This window comes from Naumovozyma dairenensis, chromosome 11 (genome assembly GCF_000227115.2).
Source record: "Naumovozyma dairenensis CBS 421 chromosome 11, complete genome".
Lineage (NCBI taxonomy): Eukaryota > Fungi > Ascomycota > Saccharomycetes > Saccharomycetales > Saccharomycetaceae > Naumovozyma > Naumovozyma dairenensis.
Window position 1 is genome coordinate 289,357 of NC_016489.1, and position 20,034 is coordinate 309,390.

A 20,034-nucleotide genomic window follows, 5' to 3' on the forward strand; every position below is an offset into this window, starting at 1 on the left:
TTATATAGAAAGTGAAAGTAAGGAATTAGATACTAATCAAGAAAAAAATGAACGGCCAAAATACCATTGTCTATGTTAGAGTGAAAGGGAAAAGACCAGTTGGATTTGTGGATCCCCCGGAATTTAATTGGAATCAGGACAAAGAAAAGGCACTTTGGAGTATTATTTCTAAGTTGGATGATCGTAAAAGTGAGATTAATTGGCAAGAACTGTCGGATACATTAGATGCACCTGATTATTTCCTTAAGAAAAGAAGTTACAAGTTGTTTAGAAAACACTTAGAACTTTTACAAAAACAAATAGAAAGAAAAGGATTAAAAAATCAGGAAAGTAATGAAACATTGAAGCAATTACATAGCTATGTATCAACATTGGATAAAACATTACTTATGGGGAAAGGAACTGGCTCAGAAATCTCAAACAAGGAAGATGAAAAAACGCCTGATAGTATCAGAGGGAAGGAAAAGGTTGAGGATTTTGGTCAAAATCGTGACACTGAAGAAGTTACAGCACTAGCATTGGAACAATTACAAACATCGAAAATTATTAATTATAAAAATAAAAAGAAATCTAAATCAAACACATCTCCTGATTCTGATAGCGAGTTATCTTCAAGTCTTGATGTCAGCAAATCCGCATTGGAGGAGGCGTTGATGGATAGATTACATTTCTGATTTGCATCTAACACATAGACAATCGAAAAACCACGTGTCGTGGAGGAACTTACGACGTTTTTTGGTTGGTAAATCCAGAACACCTGAGTAATCAATACAGATTTCTGTCCCCTTTGCTACGTTGCTGTTTAAAGTAAATTCCATAGTTCGACCTTCACGAGTCTTCGTAATATTAGGTTTACATGAATGATTGAAATATGATGCCTCTGGTAAGACTTCAAAACCAAACCATTCTCTACTTTCAGGGGTTTCTCCAGTTTCCCAAATACCAAATGCATTACCGTATTCAGAACCAACGATATGTCTGAAATTTTCAATGGTCAATTGTGTCCTCAAATAATCGGGTAAAAGTATATAAAGAGTTTTGAAGACCAATTCCTGAAAATGTAAGAGAACAGGGAATTCATGAATTTTGCTTAGTTCATTAGATTGTAGACCGTTAAAACATTTTTTAGTTATAGAGTCTGAATCTATATATTTCAATCTGAACAAACTTTCGCATACAAATTTGGCACAACAGTATTCATCTTCAGAAATAACGGGTAAATTATGCAATTTTTTCGCAGCTGACATTTTATCGATTCTGGGTATCCAATTATGTTGGCAATCATCCCATGAACGTTGTATGACGTCTTCGGTAATTATAATAGAATTCAATTGTTCTTCTCTCCCTGTTACATCATCAGGATTTTCTCTTTTAAACATTTTTTGAAGATTACACCACAAGATCTCATAACATTGTACTAACTCCCAAATATGAGGTTGTTTTATAAACTTTGAACGGCAAAGTTCAGAGCAAAACCAAAGTCCAGCTCCTTGAAATTTCGCCTTGTTATTCATTCTTGTAGATTTTTTTCCTTCGCCATTTTCTTTATCATTACAATTTTCCATGAATTTCAAATGCTCTTTTTCCAATCTATATTTCAAAGTATGTCCATTATGATAGAAGTAGCAAAAATGACAAACTTCTTTCCTAAATTCGTACGATAAAGAGGAACCGATACAATTATTGATTTCCAAAATCGGTGTTCCTGCAGGCAATGCGCATTTACTAAAACATGCTCTACCTCCCCATGAAGTTTGTTTTATTTCAAAAAATGGAGAAACATTATCTAAATCATTTTTATTATCTATAGTCATTTTTTATTCCACGTCACTGTTTCGTTTGGGTCTTTCTTATGTGGCAGATAACCGTTACCGAGTATAAATGTAATAATATAAGAGGAGCATGTCAAAAATCTGCTCAAGCTTTACTTACATCATAGAAACAGCCTATATACTAACGTTCGTACGTAGATTCCCCCCAGAACTTCATGTCATTTTTCCTACAAGATTACATAAACTACGTAAATATTGAAAATCTGTCAAAAAACTGAAAAACTCAAAAAAAGCTTCCCGAGATATTTATATTTTTCATTTTTCGTTCCCTCGAGACTTCGGCGGCTAAAACTCCGAGCCCCATTCCACCTTCGGGGGGAAAGTATGCGTAATAACCGGAGATCATATCGCTAATTCATTCTCAATTAAACAAAAATACATCATATCCCCAGTTAGATATCATAGTCTAGAGAGGTACCTTTCAAAGAATAATTATTTCGCTTCGTAAGATAATTTGTATTCGTTTCACATACCAAATTTGTAATGGGAACAATGGATGGTCTACCATGAGCGCATTGGAATGGAACTTTACAATTGGAAAGTTGTCGTATTAATAATTCACATTCTTCTTTAGTCAATTTATCTCCAAACTTAATTGCTGATCTGCATGATTTACTATTGAAAAACTCAATGAATACTGTGGGGATACTATTAAGATATTTCCACCATTGGAAATTGTCTAACTGTGTCCTTATATCGAAAGTCATTTTCATCGTATTTAATCGTAGTTTTTTGAGATCTTTCAAATCATAACAGTGTTGTAATAGGACTGATTTTAGATAATTTTTATCACCATTTATTTTGGTTTCAAGTAGTTTTGGCAATGAAATAACCTTTAAAATCGAATTTGCTGTGTGGTCTGTCTTATCAAGTATAATTTCATAGTTGATCCCCCATTTTCTAAACTCCTCCACATAAAACTTGAAAAGGGAGATTTCAATTAGACTGACATTTAATTGTAAATCTGAAATATATTGTAATGTTAACGTGCCGTGAAGTATATCAATCAAGAATGAATTTAGATATGTTTCTAATTTTATTCTTTCATCACATGCATGTTGATCCATAATTGATAACATCCATCCATTGATATTGTCATTTACTCTCAATAAGATAAATTTATTATCAATTTGATTAATAACTTGACAATTCTTCAAGACAGTTTTATTCAATACCGTAGTTTCATTGTTACTATTATTACTATGAATCCCATGCTTTTTGTTAGGAGTTTGATATGTATCTGATTCTGGAGTAATCGGTTGGAACGTATTAGGTATATCTAACCAACAGTCATGTTTTTCAGGAGAGTGCAATTTACATTTTTTTGGTGCTGATGTCGTACTAGATTTTCGTGATGATAAATCATGTCGCCTCTTAAATGGAGGCAATAAAGTCATGTTGGGTACATGCAGATTAGAGGCAATATTCTTATTCTCAAGTGATAATTTTAGATCTGTTCTTCCTTCCATCTCTGATGAAATAAATTTAGCAGATTTCATTTTGGAATCAAGGATATGGCTCATGACCGTTTTTGATGGTAAATTCCCGTTCTCATCACTGAGCTCTGTTTTCACAATTTTATTCATTGATGATTCACGAGAACAGGTAATCGCCTGGTTAGTTGATGGAGTATAACCTTGTGCTTGAAGAAATGACTTGACTAATCTTAATAGTAATGGTCGAATAATATGACCATCTGATGGTTCATAAATCTCTTTTGATGGTGCTTGCAATAAATCGTTGATAGACAATGGTGGTCCATTAATATTTATAATCAATAAGGGATAGAAAGTGTAAGGTTTACCAACACTTTTAACTGTTGAATTTATAACTCCACCATAACCAAAATTTGATTCTTTAAAGATACTATTTATTTGTTTAAAAAGGGTCTCGTTAGTGTACCTTCTTTTATTAAAGAATATGAATTGGTAATCTTTAGTCTTCACCGGATATTTGGAGATAACACCTTGCATATTATAGTTTCTAAACTTTAATGCAACTTTCTTCATCATATTGATAGGAACCACAGGCCCAAAAATGTTTCTAAAGACATAAGAATACATTTGAAATGTAGATAGATCCTCTGATACTAAGTGTGAGAATATCAAAGGACTCGCTTGTCCGTTGGCTTCTATTTTTTGAATTTTTAATTCCAATTCTGGATGAGCAATTAATAATTGAAACATATCTTTTTTAATCTTATTGAAAATCTTAAAAGTGGGTTCCTTTTTAAATATTTCTTTTCTAACAACCAAATTATAAAACATATCTTCCACAATTACAACGGTACCGGACTTCATACATTCTAATTCACTATAGAATATGCGATTTTGATGCTCATACTCACGAATTGAATGAGAATCCAACATTCTTGATGATTGAGGGAACGTCCTTCCCCAGACGGAATTATACTCATGTGATTTAGAATAGATAGTCAATTTTGACAATTCTGAAATGGCGAATATTGCCTCACCTCTAAATCCAAAAGTTTTAACATTCTCAATATCATTCAAAGTCGTAATTTTAGAAGTATGATTTTGGTTCCCTAGAAGATCTAATTCTTTAGGAATCATTCCTATCCCATTATCGATTATAGTGATGTTGTAGTTTGATATGTCTAAGGTTACTGTAATTTTGGTCGCGTTTGCATCGATGGAGTTTTGTACTAATTCTGTTAATATGGATGGTATTGATATGGCACTTGTTTGAGATCGTAGTCTGTGAGAAACGGACTTGGGCAGGCCATGTATACGTTGGGTCATTTGCATGGATGGTTTGTATTAAGACATTATTCTTTTGGGTTAGACAACTTTTTCTTGTTCTTTTGTTCGTGTGTGTGCTTGTTTTGAAGGTTGTGTGGGGATAAGATTAAATACAGTATTTTTATGGACATAAAAAAAAGATTAAGCGCCATCGTAAAATAAAAATAATAATAATACCAGAAAACAAACATCTAGTTCAATCTCTAATGTTTTCGGATAATACGATACAGGATATTTTACAGCTAAATAATATGTGAGTTTTACAAAAGTTGATGGGAGTAAAGAATATTGCTTTGTTTATTATGCATGTGTATATACTATTCTAAATAGTGCCTAGAGATTATAATATATAGTCTGGCTAATTTTAGTTCGTAAATGTATAAAAATAAAAAGGGAAAGATCAAACATTTTTAGTACTATTAAATAATGTACCATTCGAAGGTTGTAAAGTTGAAGTCTGTAAGGTAACGTAATGAGTGACAGGATCTTGAACTTTGGTGACAAATTGTGTAACAGTCTTTTCATTGACGTTTGCATCGGCTGTTGTAGTAACAGTAATATATTGGGTAACAGGAGAACACACATCAGCATCATTAACGTTGGATACAACTTCTTTATCTTGATTGGAAACTTTGTATACTTGGCCGTTTTGTGTTACAACGGAAGGAATTGATGTAGTAGTAGTTTCATATAGATCTGATAAAGTAATCAATAATGTTGAAGTCATAGTTGTGGTGTAAGTAGTATGAGCATCTTCGATTGTAGAAGTTAATTCAGAAACGGCAGTTGAAACTACATTATCGATACTTGTTGTTGTAGGTGTAGTCGATATAGTGGATGAAGGTGTGTACCAAATAGTAGTGAACATGGTTGATGTGACATAGAAAGTTGTAGTATCATCGCTGTAAGTGTATGTGTTTAAAGTGGGGAGCACACTATAAGTTGGTTCTAATGTGATTCTTGTGGCAGTAGGGAAGCTGGTTGAAGTATTGTGATAAGTGGCAGCAAAGACAGATGAAAGAATTGTTAGCGAAAGTATTAGTTGAGATAGCATTTTTATTGTTATATTTTAACGAAAGGAAGGGTAGGTGTGCTTAGTTTTAATAGCTTTAAAGGAGTGACTTTGAATACTTTGATTGGCTTTATCTACTCAAGACAATCTACTCAAGACTTGAAGAAAGATATCATTACAAGAATATTTGAAGTTGTATATATACATCGTTGAACTTCTGCATATATATATGTAATATATATAATATAATTTATTAAGAGACATCTTCGAGTTCGAAGACCAAAAACGTGCTCTTAATTCAGAATAGTGTGATTATTTGACGACTTACTATCGTATACTACTATACTATGATAGTCAAAACACGAATTGTTTTGACACGAATTGCTGTCAGTGACACTTTCCCGTTTCCTTGTGAACTTTCCCTTCCCTTCCCTTCCCTTCACTGGTGAGCTTTTTTGGCGTCTGTCTATACTGCCAGATGATAAAGGGAAAGAAGACGTGACAGATTTCCAGACGCGTTAATACTCCAAGACATAAAATACCGTATTAGGAAATAATGGGGAATGCCTTAATAAGGAGATTAATAGATACATGATGATCCATATATTATATTATACTACGGTATGATACGGTACGTACATAATGGTATGGAAGGTATCTAGAATAATGCAGTTGGTGATTGTAAGTACGTACATTCTGGCGTTCATATATAGCCCGTGTTTCACTTTCATTCCTTTCCTAGTTTTTATGGCTTTACAGACCCGTAATTATTGTAATGGTTCCCCGTGGTATCCTTAGTACGATATGATGAGGCTTGAAGACTTGATATACTACTATTGTTATGCGTTCTATCAGACATTGTTGATTGTGAGAAGGATGATGATGGTGACGACGTCGATGTAAATTCTCCTTCTTCGAAATTCTGTGCATTCTCTAAATTTAACCCATGTTCCGTATGTAACTTGATAATATTGTCTACACAAAAATATTGGAAACAGTTTAGCAATACTGGAAACACAAACATTACAAGGAATACTTGTAAATTTGGCCATGGATCAGACCAACCAAGTATTAAATCAGCAAACCAATATGCCAAATCTTCGAAATAATTTAGTATTAAGAATATAGCAATTTTCATAATACTTAACCCACACATAAATACAATAACTTGTTTAATAAATGCACTAACCATGGGTTTTTGATGATGATTTGTCAAGTTATCCTCTTCATCATCGTTTTGTGCCTTAGGGAAATAATTCCCACTTTGAACATTTTCAATTCTAAACGATATTAAAATTCTCTCCAAAAAATGTAAAATAAGCCAAAGAATCGGAATACCAATCGTAGTATCCAACAAAAGATTTAAAAAATACCAATCACACTGTTCATCATCATCATCATCATCTCCACTCAGAGGATTGTCCAGAAGTATAAACCTCAAAATGGCCTTCTTTTTCCTTTTGAAAATACTTATACATAAATTTAAAAAATGTATCCCTAATGATCCAGAAATTTGTTTCCCCGTATCGTAAACCCAAACTATCATTTTCCTCTTAGGATGTTCATAATTCCGTTTCAATAATAACATCATTATAGCTGCTACACCCATGAATACTTGTATTAATATTGAAACGGGACCTAATAATTGACAGGATTCCTTTGGAGTGGTAGGTTTCCTTATCATTGTTCTTATACCATATATTGCCTTGTTTGTGTATGCGTGTGCGTGTGTATGCTTTTGCGTAAAAGTTTGATGCAACAGATGTATTAAGAACTAGTAAACCTCGATCATAGATTGGAGTACAGCTCCTTGTTTGCTTGCTTCGTCATGATTCATATTAATGCTTCATTATATGTGCATATTTAGTGTTTTTCCGTGTGTAATCCTTTGTTTTTTGATCTTTTGTTGAGGGATTTCTGCCGCAATATTGAATGTACAACAAACACAAGGAATAGAAGGAGAGGGTCTTAGCAAGGATCTCTGAGACGAATAATATAAGAATAATAAAGATATAAGGATAATAAAGATATAAAAGTTTTATTCATGTCTAAAATAAATCGAAGAAGGGGTATGTATGATGTAGAATATATAGAATCATTTTTTTTTGTATTATTTTGTGTTATAATGGAAAAGAGAGGGTGTGCAACGAACGATTAATCATCATTACCTTCATTTTGTAATTTTGCCTTTAATTGTAACAAACTAACAATTGGTTTCTTCCTTCCTTTACTTTTCCTTTTCAAAATATCAGTCATTTTTTTCAAGAAAACTTCCACTTGTAACTTTTTAAATTCCTTCTTTAAAGAACCATCCACTTCCAACTTCTCATCTAACGACGTCGTCGTTGTCGTCATATGAGAAGGACTCGTTGGTTTTTGGAATGGTTTCAAATTCCTTATTACTGACTCAGGAACATTATCCCATTCAGTAAAAGTTTCGACACCTGTGGCTGAGGTGTCCCAAATCGTACTATTCTTATCTTTTTTAAATTCATCTAATTTCATAGCAAATTCGTATAAAGTAGATCCATTATTTTTTTGTCCTTGTTGGAATGATCCATTTGGAATGAATAATGGTCTATAACCTGAATAAAGTAATTTCATCGAGATATCTTGATGTCTTAAATTGGATGGTGGTGTTATTTTGGGCAATCTGGAAAAATTCAACACTTTTTTTCTTTGTAGATTTACTAATGAGCTCTTGTTGTTTGTTGATGTATCTATATTCTTTTTAGCATTTGTATGGTATAATGATAGTTTCTCCTTATGCTGCTGTTGTTGGTTGTGTTTCTTTTTCGAACTCTTCGATTGATTCTTCTGCTGTTGTTGTAAAGTCTGATTATTTAAAAAGGTAACTGATGATTGAAATCGCCTTGAATTCTTTGAAAGAATGCTTATGCTGGATTTGTTAAAAGTAGCTATATTGAACATATTGTCAGATGTGTATCTATGGAGGTGATATTATCGTCGTTTATCTTAATGTCTTTGTCGATGTTATAGCAAAACAATTGGAAGGGATTTTTTGAACTTTGAGTTTCTTTACTGGCCGTACTAAGCTATTAGTTTCAATATTATTTGTTAATTCCACTTATTCTATTGAAATCCTTTACCTTTACTCTATTATCTTTCTTTCTTTCTTTCTGTCTTGATTTTATTTTACTCATTTTTTTACCGTTCCGAATTTTAATAAACGATTTATTCCAAGACACAAGATACCCGATAAGGGTGCAATACATAGAGAGACAACTTGGAACCATTAAAGATACACTGTACGTGATATAGTGCTATATTTCCAATAAGGTAGTACATATTTTTAGTAAATTATCGTATAATCTACTATATGATATGAACAAGTATTATTTTAGCAATCTCGTCACCTTTTCTTGACTACAATTATAATGCGTTTAGCCTATCAGTTTTATACGTGAAGTTCTAGAGTAACGCCACATAGACCATATATAACCATGCCAATGAAGCACCTTTAATTTCTTTAACTTATTCTTTCTCCTTTTCTACTCCATATAAATGTAGCATAAAGTTTTAGCCCATTTAAATACAAACTCAATAAAATATTAAAGAAATTAAAATTATCGAAAAAGATATTATAAAAGCTTTACTTAGGAAAAAAGATATAGTTGAACATGGCGGATTTCTGTCTTTCTATCATGATTTTCACATTTTTTGACAGTTAGCTTAGTATTTCTGCTACATTCACTATGTTACAAAGCTCCTCCAGGTCTCATCTCCGTCATTCAGTTACCTAACGCTGATGAAAATCCGGAATATGAAATAAGGGAACTGAGAGGAACACAGCAAATATCATCATAATTGGTATGTTGGCATCTCAGGTTTGGTTGTTTTCTACAACGTTCCCGGACCTCATACAAAGATCTGGAATTAAAATCCTTCTCAATAGAATATTGAATCATGTACTCTTCATTTACATAACCACAAACACCCACCTGTTGAAGATAATCATGTTAGAAATTGAATTTGACGGTGTGAGGAAGTTATGCCTAGATAGTCGCCTCCATGCTGTCATGTTGAAATATGGTCATTCGAAATCTGTTTTATTTGATAAATTTAAGACTAGTGCTCTTGCCAAATTTTGTGAAATTATTGTTAGCAAGCCCAAGTTACCAGTTCCTGGTGAGTTGTAGCAACGATTTAGTGACGACAAGGTCGTATAATAGGATATGGGAGGAAATTGTTAGCCAGAAATTGGATATTGAAGCTGATGTTAGGAGAGCAAGTACCATTAGGTATCAAAGTTGACCATTTATTATTAATTTTGGTGGTAGACCTAAATATTTGATGAGTACTTGTGGTTACGTCTTTGAAGAATATATGATTCTTTATTGCATTGATAAAGATTTTCGCTCTAGGTCTTTGTATGATGCTCGTGAACGTTATAGGAAACCAGCCAAAGTGAAGGTACCAGCATGCCAATACGTCATGATGATGTTTGCGGGTGTTCCATAACCGTGATTTCTTAGATTACTTTTACAAGAAGTTTCCACCATTGCCTAGAGTTTATTGTTTTAGTCAGTGGCTGAAGTTGATGTCGTTGTCGGTTCAATATCCCAATGATCAAGTAAGAAGACTCTATTTGGTTATAGGTGCTATGTATTATAATGGGACGTGGGAGCGTATTCATGATCAAAATTTGGATATCTTAATGCATTCCTCAGTGGAGGTTTGCAGGGAACGAATGAAGACATTCCCACACCTTGACCAACTAACAAGTATAATCATCTCCTTTAATCCTTAGGAAACTGAACAAACATTTCAGTGTCGAAAAGATGGATCGAAGAGCATATTGCGATACTAGAGGATTGAATGAGATGACACCTAAAAGTAAACACCCTTACCTAGAATTGACGACTTGGTTGGTCAATATCACGGTCTTCCACAATAGGCAGTACGAGTTGGTTATCGGGTAGTATCGACTTGAAAAGGAGCTAAAGGAACGATACTTTTGGTTAAAAAGAACAATATTAAAATCTGGTTAGGTTTCTCTCATTATTGAATTAAGATGTCTGGAGATAACAAAATTTAAACTTTCAACGGTTTGGCGGATACTTATAGCATTGATACTTCTTAGACACTGTTCAAATCCGCCGCTGAGCTAAAGGCATCATCTATGAAACACAACAAATATTCATCTTGGCTCAAAGATTAGACGGTGAAGTTGCTACATGGTTCGTTGATTACGTCCACTCTCATAATATGGAAAGTATGTCGTATGTCACCTTTGTCACAGCATTCAAGGCTCACTTTTCCATCCATATTGATTCATTCCAAGTATTATTGAATTTGGATGAGTTACTCCAAGCTGGTTCCGTCGAAGAATACACGCAAAAGTTCAATGAAATGAGAACTTTGTTGCCACCTAATTATTTTAGCGATGAAGCGTATTTGAACAAATACATTGGTGGACTAAAGCCTGAATTGAGAAAGGATCTGCGTCTGCATAATCCAATGTCACTGTTCGATGCAACCGAAATTTCCATGAGAAGTACTGCACTTACTACGTCTGCTCCTAGTACTAAACCTTGCGCCATTGATTTCAGTGCTCCAGCATCAGTTGCTAACAATAATGCAGGTTCTGCCCCCATGGAAATCGACTTTGTAAGAACCTCCCATCCAGAGAGGTCATTCAATAAACGAGGCCGTAACTTTAATGCCAACAAAAGAGGTGACCAAAGTAACAACTGGAGAAATAAGTTCAGAGAGGTTTGCTTAGCCAATGGGTTCTGTTTAAATTGCGGTAAGCCTGGTCACACAAAAGCCCAATGCAAGGAGGCGAGCAACCCTCAATATTAAATCATACCGTAGTGAGTCTGGTGAAAACATTCCGTCTGGTGAAGACATTCCGTCTGGTGAAGATAATGAACCTCGTGAACTGTTAGAAAATGAATTATACCCGTTAGTTACGGATCCCATCGTTGGGAAGAGGAAGGAGTTCGACTGTCTGGTTAAGAATGGTCAAAGTATCACTGTATTATTGGATACAGGTGCGTCAACATCAATTATTTCCCATAACTTAGTGAAGAAACTGTCATTGGTTAAATGTAAGGCTCCACCGTTACGAATTCGGGGTGTGGTGAAGGATCAACATACATATTGTCAAACTGCTGTGGTTATTTCAGTGCAGGTGCACGGTTATTGGTATGATATTGCTGGTTATGTTAACGATAAGGTCCCTGACAAACTCATTATGGGTAATTCGATCCTAGAACTCCATCCTGAATTATTTTCCTCTCCAGTCAGTAGCATTGAATGTGATTTTATACGTGAGGGTACAATTGAAGATTATTATGGTAAAGAGATAGAAGAAATTTTCATTATCGACATAGAAAACACACGCGAGAAAGTTATAGAAAAAGACTCATTTGCGACATTACCTCGAAATCTACAGGAGAAATTTAAAGATACAGTTAAGAATGATTTAGGAAAATTAGACACAGATAGAGAGGAAATTGTTGAACATGAGATTGATATAGAAGAGGGTGAAAGACCACCAAGACAACAACCATATAGACTATCACCCAAATTAGAGAAAGTAACATCGAATCTGGTTAACGAATTATTAGATAATGGCTTCATAACTCCATCTAAATCCTCATACTCGTCGCCTATTGTATTAGTAAAGAAGAAAGATGGCTCGTACCCCGGTTATGTGTAGATTACCGAGCCCTCAATAAGGTGACTTTAAAGGACCCATTTCCTTTACCTAGATTAGAAATACTGTTCTCAAAGATTGGTCAAGCTAAATATTTTACTACGCTGGATTTACATAGTGCTTATCACCAAATCCCTATGAGGAAAACAGATGAAGAATTAACGGCTATTGTCACTCCATTTGGTAAATACCAATATAAGGTTATGCCGTTTGGTTTGGTTAATGCACCTAGCACATTTGCTCGTTTTATGACAAATATATTCCAGGAATTGGACTTCGTTGTGGTTTATTTGGATGATATCTTAATTTTCAGTAATAATTTAACTGAACATTGGAAGCATGTAGAATTAGTCCTCAACAAATTGCAACAATACAAACTTATCGCAAGAAGAAGAAATGTTACTTTGCTCAGTCATCGGTAGAGTTTTTAGGTCACAGGGTAAGTGCTCAGGGAATCGTTCCCTTAAAGGATAAATGTACAGCAATTGAAAGCATGGTTGTTAAACCAGAGGTTAAGTCGGTACAACGATTCTTAGGAATGTGTAACTTCTATCGCAGATTTATTCCAGAATGTAGTAAGCTATGTCGCTCGTTAATCGAATTTACATCTAAGAAGGCTGATTGATCGCATGAACAAGAACAGAGCATCAGGAAATTAAAAGATGCTTTAATGAATCCTCCACTCTTGACTCCGTTTGTTGTTGGTAAAGAATATCAGTTAACTACTGGGGAAATGCAACTAGACATATCCTAATTTAGTACCTAACCAGCTAGTAATTTACCGATGAGCATTGTTAACAGATCTAATGTTTTTACCCGAAGCAATGATATGTGGAAACCCAGGAAAGCAGAAAATATACCGAAATAGGAGATCGATAACATCTCTAGCACTAATATGTTTAGCACAAGGCATTATTCGGAGACCTCTCAACGGTAATCATGAACATAACTCAATAGGTATTAGTAGTAGGTAAATCAGTGAGGAATTCAATAGCGATTAGTGACCATCTTCCATATTGAATAGTTAATGTCATAAATAGAGCTTGATGTTTTTCGGTGATATTGTCTCATTAATTGACAACTTTGTACAGAATTTAACATATTTTTCTATTGAAGAATGGATAGTTGTCGAGTAGTAAATAGCCATGGTTCGATTCTTTAAGAATGATTAGTATAATATTCTTCCCTTTAGGGCTAATTTCAACAATTTCAATAAGCTCGTAAGTCGAAAATAGGATAGACAACAATGCCTGTTCCTACCTCCATTAAATGGTGGTTGGTTTGCTTGAACAACAGAAATGATGTTGTTGATTGGGTAAGTTTCATTTTCTATGAAAGATACTTAGTCAAAAGCAAATCGTCATGTAAAGGTTCCTCAGAAAGGATGGTATCGAAAACCCCCGAAACAAAGTATTATATTTGATGAAACTTCGATCCAAGTCCTGGGAGGACAATTCATAGAAAACCATCAAGCCTTGGACAAAAGTGATCTGGTACGAAAAAAATTTTTGGATAAAAAAGTACAGTAATTAGCAGAGGACGATAGATGTGGAATCTATCGACATCAACTCACAACTGCGGAGAATTTACATAATCTAATTCATCAAACTCCTTTCTTATATGACGGTTAGCAAATGATATGGGAATGACTTAGAAGGGAGGCTAGATGGTCATCTTTTAAATTTCTCGTTCGATAGTCGGTACTTCAATAAAAGAATAGTATATAATTGGCTTTCATGAAACGTTGCCTATTTTTATATATAACGTTGTTAGGAAAAAAAAATTTTCATCAGGTGATCAAATTAAGGCTTAACGCGAATAGAAGTCGTAACGCTAGATATGATGTGATATGATATGATATGATATGATATGATATGATATAATATCATATGGTTTTTTACGTACATCTATATTTATTTATGCACACGGATATTATTATTAAGAAAAAGAGTCCTTATTATTTTTTTAAATAACAATTATGAAGAATAGTATATTAAATATGGCATATACTTTTAAATCTTCATCCCGACTGGTAAAGTCAATGATCTTTTCACGGTAGTAACTGGAACGGAAAGAAGACTTGAACTCATACTAACGTTATGAAAGACATTATTCATCGTTGTTAATGGTGGTAAAGTATTAAAATTTGTGGTACTAACTTGATGATGATAATTTAACTTCTCATCCAATTCTTCAGTATCACTTTCATCAGTCTCGTTTTCCATTAATTGAGAACCATTTGAACTTGACATAATAGACACAAAATCATCTTCCTCTTCTTCTTCTTCTTCTTCTTCTTCTTCACTTTCTTCTTGAATACCGTATAATAAAGGAGACATAACTGTATTAGAAGATGATGAATATGTTTGTTCTTGTTCAAATTTCGAAATTTGATACCTTAACATGATTCTCTTTGTAATAACGTATCTCAAATATTGTCCGATAACATCTTGTAATTGTTCCTTGGAATCCTCCATGCCTGAGTCTGAGTTATTATCTTCTTCAATTTCACTTAGTACGTTCATTGAATTGATATCTATTATATATTCATCATCGTATTCATCTTCGTCTTGTTCGTTGTCGGGTTCTTCATGGATTGTGTTATGTTGATGATGACTTGATAATGGGATTACTTTATTCTTGACGACTATGGATGGTTGTCTAATTACGTTTGAATTCAGTGAGGCTGATGATGATAACTGTGGTGTAGTTGTTGCTATGTTTGTACGGTTACGAATGAATCTAGATTGAGTTGTATTATTTCTTGTAATTTGTTGTTGTTGATTTAATCTTGGTGATGTTATTATTGAATGAGAGGGAGTTGCTGTTGATGAATGTAATGTTGATGCAGCTCTCCTTATTGAAGATGCTGTACGACGTAATGAGGTTGTGTTATTGTTGTTACGGTTGGTGATGGGGTTTTGAATGATTGGTGAAGTTGGAGAAGAGATAATTTTGTTAATGTTTTTAATTGATGGGGATGGAGTAATAGAAGAAGAACGTTTTTGTAAGTTTGTTACATATCCGTTTGTTCTTTTCAAATGAGAAGTTTCAGGAGAAAAGTTTTTATTTGTAGATACTCTTGAATGTGTTTTCAATTGAATGTTTTTGTTTGTAGTCTTTTTAGTATTAATCAATGGTGATTTTATATTAGATTTCATATTGGAAGTAGAAGAGACATATTTTTTATTTTTATTCTTATTCTTATTCTTATTGAATAGTTTACTTCTGATCATGAATCTTAACTTTTTCAAAGTTTTCTTTAATTTAATACCTATCATGGTGAAATAATACAATAGACCACCTTTACATCTAATTGCATTTGATCTTTTCAAAGAAGATTTTGAAGATTTTGAAGTTGGGTTTCTGGTTTTAGTAGTGGTATGGTGGCTTTTTGGAAGAGTTTTCTTTTGAGAAGGAGATATTGCTGTAGTAGGAGATGATAACTTTTGTTTCACCTTTTTTGGACTTTGTATTTGTGATATTTTTTTCTTACTACTTTTTTTAGTTGGAGAAGAAAGAGTACCATTTGAAGAAATTGATGGAACTTGTTTAATGGTTGGAACACGTCGAAGGTTGGTTTGTTCTTTAGATAAAGAATGATATGATGTGGAGGAGAAGGTGGAGGTGTTGGAGGATGCTGATGAGTGGTTTCTATTGATATTATTTGTTGATAGTTTATCGATTGAAGATGATTCAGATGATGTAGCAGAGACTATTGCGTATGAAATATTATCAGCTGTAGGTATTGAATAAAGTGTACTTCTCTTGGTGACATCTGTTGTACAATTAGTGGACACGCTTGGATTTGTTGATACGTATTTCTTAAATGAAGGCGATGAAGAAGAGAAATATGATATGGAAGAAGGTGGTAACTTCTCAGCAGCCAGATGTTTTGAATGACTGTTGCTCGTATTTGATACGGGGAATAATTTTGGTGAAGTAGTAGTGTTATCAGAAATATTAGCGAAAGAATAGTAGCCATTAGAAGATGAAGAATAAGTATTTGTATTTGTATTTGAATTAGTGTTTGTAGAGAAAGTATAATCTGATTTAATTTGAGACAAGTTATCATCTTCATTGCTATTATTGTCATGCAATGCCAAATTATCGTTTAAAAGATGATGATTATTTAAATCGTATTCATTTTTGGGGCTAGTAACAATTTTAGGTAAGTTTTCATTTGAGGGGAATTTAAAACCCATTTGTTCCCCTTTGAAAGATTTAGTTTTTGTTCTAGTAGGTGTCCTAATAATCATTGACATCGTATGGGTATGGGGTATGGTTTTTTTTGAGTGTATGCTCGATTGAGATGTCGATGGGAGAGGACATTATTCCTTGAATAAAGGAATCATGTATGAACGGGTATGAATATATATAGATATATATATATATGTATATTGTAATTAGTTGATTGCATAGTGAGTGGGTATTTGTCAACTCTATGGTATATCCCTCTGTATTTATGGATGTAACCCAGCAATGTCAATATGAGCTGACATACTTACGCACTATACTACAGTATACTTTTATGATATTTTCACCAGCAATTCTACTTGTCGCAAAAAAAAGGGAATGGCTGTGCAAGGTTGAAGGGTTACCCGGAGTCTGACAACCAGCCAGCCTATCATCACCTCGCCTCACCCAGACACCGCAAAGTTTCCAGTAGGCTCGGCGGCTAATTTAATTGAAAAGATGTAGTATAGTATAAATTAGTATAGTATATATAATACACACAGAACAACCAAAAATGTTACCAGATCATATACAGTATACGTCTGATTCTATTATAACCTTCTACTTGCTACGCTTACTCATGAGAAGGAATCCCTAGGTAAACGGAAATGAAGCACAGTATACAAAACCTGATTGTTGTATTCTTGAAATTGTATTGTGTTGTAAGAAAAAAGCAGTATTAAGTAGAAGTTACAGCTTGTAAAAATACACGTTACCTTAGACTGTATGCATGAATACGTACACACACACATACATACATACATACATACATACATACATATGTATTTGAAATGAATTGGAATTTGCACCGCGTTCGCGTTTCCATATTTACATTTTTTTGATGAAATTTTTGAAATTTCAATCTTTCAATAGTACGTACATACGTATATACGAGAAGAGGTGGGAAAAAAAATTACTGAGATGAGCTGCTAGTTACTAGCTACTATAAATCTATATCTCGATCAATTCCAAAACCAGAAACAAGAGCAAATTGCACAATGATCCATGCATCTAAACTCTCCAAAATAATCAAAAGAAGAACGAAAACCCGCAACACAAAACATCACCACGACACCAAAAAATACAAAATCTTGAAAAAATTAATTGCAGAAAACAAATTCCAAATAACGAACAATATCAAGATCAAAAAAAATGATAAAATATTCAAATATTGGCGTAATAGAAATACATTATTCAGTAAGATTAACACGAACAAGATTTATATGACTGAAGAATTATGGTTCAGCGTTACTCCTGAACTTATTGCCAAATTCATTTCCAATTACATAAAAGCATGTCTTTCATCATTCTCGCCGAATGAAATGGGGAATAAATACAATGGTTTAACGATTTTGGATGTGTTTTGTGGTGGTGGTGGTAATACTATTCAATTCGCTATGGATTTCCCTCGTGTTTATGGTATTGATTCATCTATTGAACATATTTATTGTACTATTAAGAATTCACAAGCTTATAATGTGGATGATAGGATATATCTTAAATGTGGTAAATTAGAGAAGATTATTAAGCGGGACACGTTTGCGAAGGAGAAAATTCATGTGGATTGTGTTTTTGCTTCACCTCCATGGGGTGGACCTGAATATTTAAAGGAAGATACTTACGATTTGGAGAAATCTTTGAAACCATTTGGATTGTATAAATTATTGAAGAAATTTTTCCAAATTTCCAAAAATGTTATATTGTTTTTACCCCGTAATTCAAATTTGTATCAATTGTCCAATACTACTAGGAAATTGTTAGGTCCTGGGGGAAGATGTAAAGTGTTGTATGTTAAAATCAATGGTTATATGAAGGGTATGTTTTGTATATGGGGTGATCAATTAATAAATTATGGAGAACAAGTTAGTGGTGATGTAGTTGAGCTAAATACAAATGATCAAAATAAAAACGAAGCTAATAATGATGCTAGTAATGAAAAAGAAGAAGAAGTAAATTCAAAATCCATTGATGAGGTATATTATGACATTGATGGTTGATTTTACCAGGGGAACAGGTTCATAGATTATGATGGTGATAGCTAAATTATATAGCATAATACATGACGTTACATCATCGGAATGCCTATATCAGAAATAATATAGGATAAAAGTCGTTAAAATATTTATTTATGGGTATAGACTGTGCGAGTGAAATAATATATAATTTGAAATGAAAGAATATTTATGGTATCAAAAAAAGTGGGGCATGGAAAAACGAAACATGAATATGTGTAAAATGATATGGTAACGATGGTAACGATGATGAAAATCAAGAATTTGATGGGAAATTCTTCTTTTCGAAAAAGATATGACCATCAGAATAAGATTTCAATTTATTTAATAAATGACCATTAGAATGTAACTGTTTAATATCTTTTGAAAGACCATTATTAATGATTGAAACCCCATTAATGAATAAATAAGGTAAATTAGGTGTGGATGATGCTTTATTTGAAGGTGGTAATAACTTATTTTTCTTGATATAATTTAGTAATTGATTCCCATTGGAATGTTTTTCCAAATCTACTATTGCTAATTGTGGAGAAATTTCATATTCTATGGATAATAGGTTTTTCAGATATTGAGAATCCCATTCAGATGACTTAATGAACAATACAGCTGGCGAAGTATTTAAGATTTGTTTAAAATTGTCTTCTGCGTTGAATGAAGTTGATGATAATAGATGAACGTTTTGGCTATCTTTCAATTTCTTGCTGTTATCATTACCATCGTTCTTTTTCAATATATGTTCATCTTTTGACAATTCTTTCTTTATATCTGAAATCTCCTTCCAAACTTTCAAAAGATTATCATTTTCCTCAACAGGGTTGTCCGTTTTCATAGATTCTTGAACAGGCTTCGAAAGAAGTGAAGATGGAATGAACTCTTCTTGATTTCCCGAGGAAGAGGAAGAGGAGGATGTTAGAGATGGGAACCCTAAAGAATGTAGTGAGGATTCAAATGTATAATCTGAACTCCATTCAAAGATAAGCAATCCCATTACAGTCAACAGTATTACAGTGATTGAAATTATTCTTGTATTTCTCCTCGACTTGATTTGTTTTGGTATTTTGGTAGTTCCCATTTTGTAATATAAACTTGCTTTTTTTTCTTCGAACTTTGTGAATATATATGCCTTTGCTGTGTTGTGTGTTGTGTAATATTGTCGCTTCCAACAAACCTAGAGATAAGGTATAAATATATCTCTATATATTACTTGGAGATCTAATAGCACCTATCGGGTGTATCAGTAGTATAAGCTTATATAATAGTAATGGTCTTTCATAATGAGGGAAGGTATCTTTTCCTTTGGACCCGGAAGAGGGAACTATCCGCCTATAACTTTTGGGGGGCGAAGAGACTGCTACATAGGTAGGTAAATTACGTACAGTTGGGGGGGCGGGGGAGATAGATATGCATTACTGAACGAGAAACCACGGACAGACATTGGGAGGGGTAGGAATTTTTTACCCCCCCCAAAAAAAATAGGCCTACCCCACCCGTTTTC

The 20,034-nt window shown here is 33.6% G+C and overlaps 9 protein-coding genes across 9 annotated transcripts; 2 read left to right on the top strand and 7 right to left on the bottom strand.

Moving 5' to 3' along the window:
* Positions 1–47: 47 nt before the first annotated feature.
* On the top strand, positions 48–674 carry ATG29 (Atg29p; the record flags this gene model as incomplete). The annotated part of the gene is made up of 1 exon (XM_003672513.1): positions 48–674. One exon carries the CDS (start codon positions 48–50, stop codon positions 672–674), a length of 627 nt encoding a protein of 208 aa, XP_003672561.1.
* SET6 (Set6p) lies at positions 663–1,814 on the bottom strand (the record flags this gene model as incomplete). Its single annotated transcript, XM_003672514.1, has 1 exon — positions 663–1,814. One exon carries the CDS (start codon positions 1,812–1,814, stop codon positions 663–665), a length of 1,152 nt encoding a protein of 383 aa, XP_003672562.1.
* Positions 1,815–2,224: 410 nt separating this feature from the next.
* On the bottom strand, positions 2,225–4,600 carry MLH3 (mismatch repair protein MLH3; the record flags this gene model as incomplete). The annotated part of the gene is made up of 1 exon (XM_003672515.1): positions 2,225–4,600. One exon carries the CDS (start codon positions 4,598–4,600, stop codon positions 2,225–2,227), a length of 2,376 nt encoding a protein of 791 aa, XP_003672563.1.
* A 394-nt stretch (positions 4,601–4,994) lies between these two features.
* SVS1 (Svs1p) lies at positions 4,995–5,648 on the bottom strand (the record flags this gene model as incomplete). Its single annotated transcript, XM_003672516.1, has 1 exon — positions 4,995–5,648. The coding sequence occupies one exon, from the start codon at positions 5,646–5,648 to the stop codon at positions 4,995–4,997; it is 654 nt and encodes a 217-aa protein (XP_003672564.1).
* Positions 5,649–6,351: 703 nt separating this feature from the next.
* On the bottom strand, positions 6,352–7,290 carry NDAI0K01310 (uncharacterized protein; the record flags this gene model as incomplete). The annotated part of the gene is made up of 1 exon (XM_003672517.1): positions 6,352–7,290. The coding sequence occupies one exon, from the start codon at positions 7,288–7,290 to the stop codon at positions 6,352–6,354; it is 939 nt and encodes a 312-aa protein (XP_003672565.1).
* Positions 7,291–7,760: 470 nt separating this feature from the next.
* On the bottom strand, positions 7,761–8,537 carry PET20 (Pet20p; the record flags this gene model as incomplete). The annotated part of the gene is made up of 1 exon (XM_003672518.1): positions 7,761–8,537. The coding sequence occupies one exon, from the start codon at positions 8,535–8,537 to the stop codon at positions 7,761–7,763; it is 777 nt and encodes a 258-aa protein (XP_003672566.1).
* A 5,766-nt stretch (positions 8,538–14,303) lies between these two features.
* On the bottom strand, positions 14,304–16,556 carry AIM44 (Aim44p; the record flags this gene model as incomplete). Its single annotated transcript, XM_003672519.1, has 1 exon — positions 14,304–16,556. The coding sequence occupies one exon, from the start codon at positions 16,554–16,556 to the stop codon at positions 14,304–14,306; it is 2,253 nt and encodes a 750-aa protein (XP_003672567.1).
* A 969-nt stretch (positions 16,557–17,525) lies between these two features.
* TGS1 (RNA methyltransferase) lies at positions 17,526–18,524 on the top strand (the record flags this gene model as incomplete). Its single annotated transcript, XM_003672520.1, has 1 exon — positions 17,526–18,524. One exon carries the CDS (start codon positions 17,526–17,528, stop codon positions 18,522–18,524), a length of 999 nt encoding a protein of 332 aa, XP_003672568.1.
* Positions 18,525–18,795: 271 nt separating this feature from the next.
* PRM4 (pheromone-regulated protein PRM4) lies at positions 18,796–19,611 on the bottom strand (the record flags this gene model as incomplete). The annotated part of the gene is made up of 1 exon (XM_003672521.1): positions 18,796–19,611. One exon carries the CDS (start codon positions 19,609–19,611, stop codon positions 18,796–18,798), a length of 816 nt encoding a protein of 271 aa, XP_003672569.1.
* Positions 19,612–20,034: the final 423 nt, after the last annotated feature.